Raw genomic sequence first — 8,958 nt, 5'->3', positions numbered from 1 at the left:
CTCTCAAGCATCTAATAATACTGATTGAAGTCAATCCATCTTATCTTAGGAGGTGAGAATCCAGAGGCAAAATTTTTTGGCTTGATTATGCAAATGCGATGACTTTTCTCAGAAATTTATCCAATGAAGATTTGGGTAGTGACAGAATGACTGCCAAACAAACCAATAACTTACCCCCAAACTACTGACGCATGCACAAGCATGATTTGTTTTGTAAATCAGAGAAAATAATGCAAGAGGTTTTGAGAGAAAATGTTATCACACCTATTATACAAAACCACAACTGGAATGAATCAAATCACGATAAAGAGAAGAAGAAAAACAAGAGAAGACAAGATTTACCTGGTTCAGCACTTAGTTCTATGTCACAGACGAAGGAGGAGCAAAAAAATCTACTAGCAAAATGTGAAGAAATACAATGGCAAGATACAAAGCTCTCAAAAAACCCTAATCCCCAATATATATATATATATATATATATATATATATATATATATATATATATATATATATATATATATATATATATATATATATATATATATATATATATATATATATATATGACAAAACATAATACTCTAACTGATACAAAAAAGAAAATTACAAAACTAGACAAGTCCATACTGCAGGGATAGAGCAACCCTCCTTCAAGAGAGGTTTGTGGTGAGCTCCAAGCCCTCCGTGACTACCACAAACCTCATTGAAAGTTCTCATTCAACAGCCACCAAAATATTTTCGGACTGGGTCCAGAATTCAAGACACGCACAAGAACACCTTTGGGTGTTTGGATATGGGAGTAGACCATTGGAAGACTTGGTCTTCAACGACAAAAAAGCAGCCAAGAATAAATTTTCCTTCATTAATTATTCCTATATTTACCAATTTCATATTTCAAAATCAGTCATATTACCTCTAAATTCTCTTATCTAGCTTCCTCATGTGAGACAATGCTTAAGGCCTCAGTTGACACCCATATCCTCCCTTGAAATTCCAGGCTTTTAAGACTGTCTATACGCCCTCATAAACGGGGTAGTGTGGAATGGAAAGCGAGAGAGACAGAGAGAGAAATTTCCTTTCATCAGAATTTCCATACAAGTCCGAACATGAATGAGTTATATCCTATTATAATGGATTTTAGTTAAAAAATAATAGCAAGGGCATGTCTAAAGATATACAATTTTACACAACGAAGATGTAAATTTACCAACTTACCTTCTGATAGGGGATGATTCACAATTGGAAACAAACCCAAATGCCTAGATTGAATATTTCACACCAAAGTTACACATAAGGAATAAAAAAAATGGTGTTCAATAGAAAGAGAAACTAAAACAGTAGCGGCAATGGAGACTAGAAAGACTACAACAACAGTCTATGACTCATTTTTCGCCTGATCTGACGTCGGCTGCTGTGATTCCTCTGCAGATTGAGATGCATTGCTTTTCATGGACGGTGATCGTCTGAGGTGGCTATAATTCCCCTTTTCCTTGAACAATTGAGCAAAATGATGCTTGCAGTAAAGAATGGCATCAAGAGATGCATACGTCGATGGTGTGATGACACAACCACCATAGGAACACTTGAAGCACTTATTATGATAAGACTGCCCTTCCACCATTACCTATCAGAGAAATTTGAATGAAAAAAGTTATTTAAAACCATATGTTTTAAAGACAAGTACAACTTAAAATTGGGAACTTGATTAATGAAAGTGGATGAAATAACAGTTCCAAGTTAGAAATGAACCAGGTTAAGTCAAAAGATATCCTATAATTTCACATTTAGAAACCCAATTTATAGGCTCAGCTGGCTCAACATCAGTTAGAATCAACCAAACTTTAAACATTGTATATTTTAACAAAGTTTAGTAACCACTTTTCCCTTGGTAATTCCTTTCAAAAATTAAGAGGAGGGGAAAATAATAGTTGAAATGAAGTGATTGCTGAACTTCATAACCAACAAAATTTTAGGAAAACAAAAGATGGTATTTAGCAGATTGTAGACAAAAATCACTCTAAAAGTAGAGGTCAAGACCCCTAGGAGCTGCCTTTCCAACATAGGGCATTAGGATAGAGTGGGACAGAGGTGGCCATCTCTATGGACATAAAGTCTAAATGAAAATCCAACCAACGGTCCATTAGCTTAAAGGTACTGATGTTGAAAAACAAGTGATTTTGCAAATGATAGAGAAAGGTCACTTTGAAAAATGGCATATCATGATTTCATGACCTAGAGGAACAAGTATGGAAGAAAACATGTGATTCTCCTTATCTCTATACAGGTGGTGGAACATGTTTATTTCAGAATGAATTTACACCATACAGCCATATGGTGCTTATTTGATTATTTGCATCACACAGTGTTTGCAAGAAGCACCGAGCTGATTGTGCTGGTATCAAGAATATTATACGTGCTAATAAGAAGATGGTGCACTTAAAAAATGTAGACAGAATGCAAGCATGGTCAAAGATGAGCATTATTATCATATGCTAACGAGAATAAACAGAAATGATCATCCTCAATGAGACACTCAAACAAAGATTGCTTTTACAGGTTAGAGTTTAGCTCATGGTAACAATCAAGAGTTTGAGTTTTTCCCTGCTTTATAGAGAGGATACGAAAGTAAGATTCTCTAAAAGTTTCCCAGTAATTTGAAACTATCTTGATATTTGAGAGGTCCTACATGAATTTTATGATCATGAGATGTTAGCGAGATATTCCAAGCATAAAAGAAAAATAGCTAACGATTTCAAAGTTAGTCCTTCAACGTTTTCCAGGAAAATCCCTTCCCCCTCAAGTGTCATTTTAACCTTATGGATGAATGCATAGGTCAAAAAATATAAAAGCTTGCTTTGAACATTTTATTAGAGTAGTACAATGAAAAAACACTAATCAGAATTCTAGTCTCAACATTTCCAGAAGTAGATTTGAGCCAATACTTTTTAAGGTACTGTAATTTACATGTGTTCTTCAATAAGCAACTGGAAAATGCAAAGCAGGACTCTCTCTCTCTCTCTCTCTCTCTCTCTCTCTCTCTCTCTCTCTCTCTCTCTCTCTCTCTATCTCTCTCTCTCTCTCTCTCTCTCTCTCTCTCTCTCTATATATATATATATATATATATATATATGAGAATGGGGATTATGCTGCCCCCTTTTTCATTAGGTCACCGTTAGGACCCTTCAGAAATCATAGTTTTAGGCATTTTATGTTAGATATGAACTGTTAGATGTGCTTATCATTGCTTATTTAGTAGAAACAATGTTTCGACTTGATTTGACATAAAAATATGAATATTTTATCATCAAATTTTAGTACAATATCAACCATTGAATTTTTTTACCTCTTTAAAATACACATCTAAGCATAAAGATGCTTAATCAAAACCATGTTTTCTGTTGAGTAAACAATGATAAACACATGTAATGGCTCAGGTCTAGCATAAAACACCTAAAACTATATTTTTGGAGGGTCATAATGGTGACGTAATGAAAAAGGGGGCAGCATAATCCTCTCTCTCTCTCTCTCTCTCTATATATATATATATATATATATATGATCTCTTGGCGGAAACTTTACAACAAAAAAGATTTGTACGGACAACAGAAAAGCTCATACAAGCAATCGTGCTATATGCAGTTGTCAGATCTATTAAATATATTCAACCAAGATTGAAAATTTCAAGTCGATGGGAAACCAGATAGAATTTGTAAGTGGCTCAGGCCCAAATTAGAACAGATACACTTAAATTGGCTCACCCTATTACGTAAGTCCATAAGGTCTTGGTAAGCTATTTTATGGACAAACTAAAATATAATTCTGCTAAAAATTGGCAAAAAAGCATGTCATAAATGTAATAACATAGTTTTAAAAGTGAAAATTTGAAAGGTAGCATATAAATACCAACCTTCTCTAGAGGATAGGCTGTTTTGTCACATGCAGCACACTTGTCTTGTGTACCAGTGAATATGGAAGAAAATCTGCTTGGGGCTCTAGTCTGCAATTCCAATATTTGAAGTGACGGATATGGAAGCAAAAGAAGCATAAAACTGAAGGCATGCATTTCTAAGCATTATTACTGAATAGGGGAGATTAATGAATGGAAAAATGACAGTTCTGATATGAATTACCAGTTCAAGCTTTTCTGGAGATTTTGGAGCTGGAAAACAGAAACACAAATGAGATCATTTTCAAAGCACACAAAGTAGATCTACCATATGAAGAAAAATAGAAATGTCTTACGCAAATGGAAGCTCTTGTCGAAACTGCCTGTTTCCTTAAAAAGCTGCTCAAAATGAGGCTTGCAGTAAAGGACACCTTCCAAAGAAGAGTAGTTGTTCATCTGAATACAAAAACAAATATAAAATGAAAATAAAGATGGGAAATGGATCTTTGATCTTTTAGACTTCAGAGAAAACAAGGAAGAGATGGAAAAGACAATATTAGGGATGAAAGAGGGTACAGCTTCTGTACTAACAACAGAAAAACACAGGCATGAATGTAAAAGAAACTGGATTTCCACTGGCTAATCATAAAAAATTTGAATGGAAGGAATCAGGAAATAGGAAAACCTAACAAGTAAATAAGCAATGAAGAAATAATGCTCTCATTGATTGAGTATCCAAAATAGTTTCACCAGAAAGCAGTTATAGAACGATCCAAATATGGTATAGATCAACATCTCCATTTATCAAGCTTGGTTACTAAGAAAGCGTAAAAGGTACTTTCTCATGCAACCAGGATAGTTGAATGCTTAACCATTAACCAGTAGAGATTTAGCATTTCCTAATATTCCAGATAATGAAATTTTAGAACTTCCCAATCTTTCTTGCTTAATTCTCCATGCAGAACAGCAGAAGAACAGAAGTCCGACTACATTTATCAAAAGTGAAAAACCTTTGTGCTTTAAATTGCCTCTGCAAGGCTCTGTTTAGGGGAAATATAGTAAAAGGTTAATACAGACAATAGTTTAAGCAATCACTTGTTGTATCATCATCTAAAGGGGACTTGAGTTAAAGAAATCTTGCTGTTTCACTACATTTTTACCAAGCTCACAAAAGCAAATTCACTTAACAACAATAAAGAAGAGATCTAAGAAAGCTTCTGTTCGAGTTGAGGCACCAGAAATATAGCTTGATTTGGAAATGCAATGGCACTGTGAAAGCCTACTCCATCTCAAACAAAAACAACGCCATCAGTAGCTCTCCTCAATGTGACCAACAGTATGAGAATCTATCAATCTCATGGACAATGTTGACCAGATCCATCGACAAGAACAATGTTTCAATGATTTATTGATGAGAAATTTTGAAATGATTGCAAGAAAAAGAAAATGGAAACTTGACTTGATTTGGCACAGCCATCTCAGATCAAGCAAACAGTTATATTGCAGTCTGGAACTGATCTCAGGCTAAATCCTCACATATCAGGGAGATACCCAACAACCCAACTCGAAGGAATCATTTCCAATTATTCCCCATTGTTCTGTTTTTTGAACTTTTTAGTCTTCCACTTAGATGGCTTGATATTCAAGGTGCCAAGGGGAAAGTCCAGTTAAAACTGCTAAGTGGTGAAAAAAGATATGTCCTTTCAGTTGCCTTACATAGGTCGAATTTAGAAGAAAAATCACTTTGCTACTACAACACAGTGGTTGCTTAAATTATCTCAGCTTGTGATTAGGAGACCTACTCATGGCAATTTTGATTCCCACTTGCACTTTCCGCTAGTTAACAAAGCTAGATTATATTTAACCAGCATTCTCACAAGATTTAATGGGATCCAGTGTGTTAAGAGAAAAAAAAAAAGGGGCTAAGCAAATGAAAGCAGGCAACAATTCATGAATCAAGACAGAACATAATGATTAAGGTCAAAAGTCATGATGGCATAAGACAGGCCTCCTCTCTCATACTTGAAGTACGTAGCCTAGCCCTTTCACTGAGTGTGACCACCAACAGATCATGAATGGGAAGTTCCACATTTAATAACGCAATATCGCAGCAGCATCCATTTGCAGTTCAATTTATTATCCCTGTTTTAAGGATGTGTTTGATACGTGGGACACACCCGTGAAGAGAACGACCATCACTGCCCCGGTGCTAACCCGCATTTGATATGCAGGGTGTGCGGCATCCAGGACTGGACAAAGTGTGTCCTGTTCAGACTCTTTATAAAGCGTTACACAGGACACACAGGGGTGTGACTGGCAAGACCAGGACAAATGCCACGCGTTCTGCCCATGTGGCGTTTGTCCTGCAATGCAAACACTGGTGCCTGACTATGTGACACAGGCCAATCACATGACAACATTCTGAGTGGAGCCTGCATTCTGTTGCTGTGTGACCCATGGAATGCTGTCATGTGATTGGTCTGCGTCACATAAGCAGCACTTAAGCGATCCCTGGATCTCTCTAATGAACAGAGAACTCCGGCAACTTTATAGGGACTCCAAAATCATAACCTAAACCAGTCAGACTCGTCCTCCAGCCAAATCTCATCTTTTTGTGAGGTAATGCCTTTCTGTGTTGGAGTCAATTTCGCATTGTCTATCATAGTTATGAATCAAAATCATGTATTAAAACAAAAGTTCTTTTAGAATAGAATTGCAAGCAAGAGAGCACTCAAAATTGCATGAGAATTATATTTAATTACAAGTTCCACAATAAATTAAACTCAAGTTTTTAATCCCAATTATACAGAAAAACTAGAAGTATGAGAGAGAGAGAGAGATACCACCAAGGGCCCCCTACAATGGCTGCATCTGAAGCAAGATTTGTGGTACCAGACCCCATCGGCCATCAGGAGATCGACGACGTACACGGTCTTGTCGCACACCTTGCATTTATCCAACGTCCCGGTGAAAGCCATCACTGTTTAGCCACCAGCAACCCAGAAACAGAGCTCGGAGGAAGCAAACAAAAAGGAAAAAACAGAAGCCCCAAAGGTTGACAAGATCGCCCAATTACTACGATCCCTGTTCTGGATCCTAAAAAAAACAGAGAGAGAGAAATCAAATCCGGACAAAACGCACCCTAATTTCTGTGATCGACTCTACGAAAACCCCCAAAAGGTTTCCAGAGAAAGCAAGTTACACCATCCAAAGGTGCGCCGATGCGCCTAACCTTAGACCCTAAGTCCAGATGGACGATTGGAAAGGATCGATCAAAGGCCCTAGATTGGAGATCAAAGCAAAGGGAAGGGAAGGGGGGAAAACGGTGGGGATTCGCTGAGAACAACTGGCTCAGTTGGACGGGATGCAAGGGGAAGAGGTTGCGGAGAGGGAGAGAGGGAGAAGATCCAACAATAGGGAGCGAGCATCTACTACCGGCGGTTTTTCTAGAGCTTCCTCAAACAGCAAGGATAAGAAAATAGGGTTGACCTCCGGTCATGGCGGCCACTAGGGTTGCGGTTGGCTATTTCTCCTTTTTTTTTTTTGGTTCAACGCTCGACTGGTTCAGAAAAATGCGATGGGCGTGGCGGGAAGAAGGAAGAAAGACATGGCCATCAGTTTTGAACCTTTATCTTCTACAAGAATTCTTTTTAAACGTATAGAACAAGCCTGAGACATTAACCTGCCACATGTCATGTAGATAATGATACAACACTAAATTTCTTTTTCTGTCTGAAGTTGGCAGCGGAACTTGACATTTGGATTACTACCATTCAATAGTTGACCACTTTTGTGGACTTTGATGCAAAGAATATTCCGCCCCATCGTGAGAGCCACGTAAGGATTCGCTTGTTAAACTAATCGAGTGGATCCTTTTGGTCCGATCACTAGCGGATCTGGTTTTGTGCTTATAAAACAGACCAGTTTTTAACCAAGATCCAGTCGCGACCCACTCTGTTAATGATTTTTAACAGTGGGGTCAAGTCGTGTCGATCCAACCGTAATGAGTCTGATTTTTTTTGTATATAGGCATAAAAATACTGAGTGAGTATTATTTGGATCGACCTGAGTCCAACTCCAATAATATCCAGATTGGGTTGGGCTAAGATATATTTTTGTGAGAAATCTGATCCGGATCTGGTATTTTTATGAACTTCCATTTGAAAATGCCCATATTAAACATTCTTTGTATTCTATGGGGTGGGTTTGGCTCCCAATTTCTTGACCCAATGCAACTCAGTACCAGAACCAATATTCCATGTCCTTTCCATTGGTTCAGCTGGAACCTGATGGTCCAGGTATCCAACTCAGTGAATCCCCAATCGTACCCGTTCTATCCCTGACACAGAAATGCCCAAGTTATCTTCTGGTAGACCCAGATCCAAACAGGGCATAGGTGGTCCTGATTTGTATACTGGTCTGGACACGGCTAAGATAGGACAGATCACAGACTGGTTGGCATCGTTGGGAACATTGTAAGGCTGAAAAAGAGTCATGGGCTTAGATTGGCCTGAATTCTTTAAGTGCAAGATGAGATGGATACACGTGTATATTTCCAGCTCCTAACTGTATCGAGTCTAGCTCTAGCTGGCTGTCGCTTATCTAGCAATTTTCTGTTTTCTTTCAATTGTATTCAAGGGCTGAGTTGGATTAAAGCAGGATTTGGATAAAGGTCCGATTTGACTAATGTTTCTGAAATTTAGATCAAGATCCAAACTGGGTGCCACAGTTATTAGGGCTGGTAGATGAGCCAAACAAACCAAACAAGGCATGTTCAAGCTCAGCTTATCCCTAAATGAGCAGAGCAGGTTATATGTTACCCCCCCCCCCCCCAACAGGGCCGGTAGCTACATCTCATGTTCGGGGGGGGTCCCAATGAGCACCATGTATAAGATGCAGACCGTCTAGTATCCTCATGTGTGTCTGCATCACATAGCATTATAATTTGGTGTCATCGCAAAGACTTAAGTAACCTTTACCGCCATTCTCTTCCTTTTCCTGGAACAAACCTAAATGCCCTCCATCTAGAAAACGAAAATGGTGGTTCGTGAAAAGGACAAAACTGCCCTCCA

At 38.1% G+C, this 8,958-nt stretch overlaps 1 protein-coding gene across 1 annotated transcript; it reads right to left on the bottom strand.

Annotated features, from left to right (window-relative positions):
• Positions 1-1,063: 1,063 nt before the first annotated feature.
• On the bottom strand, positions 1,064-7,272 carry LOC149822234 (LIM domain-containing protein WLIM2b-like). The gene is made up of 5 exons (XM_089980821.1): positions 6,730-7,272; positions 4,243-4,342; positions 4,131-4,159; positions 3,908-3,997; positions 1,064-1,624 (listed from the first exon to the last, which is right to left on the bottom strand). Exons 1-5 carry the CDS (start codon positions 6,862-6,864, stop codon positions 1,376-1,378), a joined length of 603 nt encoding a protein of 200 aa, XP_089836947.1. The 5' UTR covers positions 6,865-7,272; the 3' UTR covers positions 1,064-1,375.
• Positions 7,273-8,958: the final 1,686 nt, after the last annotated feature.

The sequence above is a fragment of the Nuphar pumila genome, chromosome 11 (genome assembly GCF_984573655.1).
Source record: "Nuphar pumila chromosome 11, dmNupPumi1.hap1.1, whole genome shotgun sequence".
NCBI classification, from domain to species: Eukaryota; Viridiplantae; Streptophyta; class Magnoliopsida; order Nymphaeales; family Nymphaeaceae; genus Nuphar; species Nuphar pumila.
The sequence above is the reverse complement of the archived record's forward strand: the minus strand, read 5'-3'. Positions and strand labels throughout refer to the sequence as shown.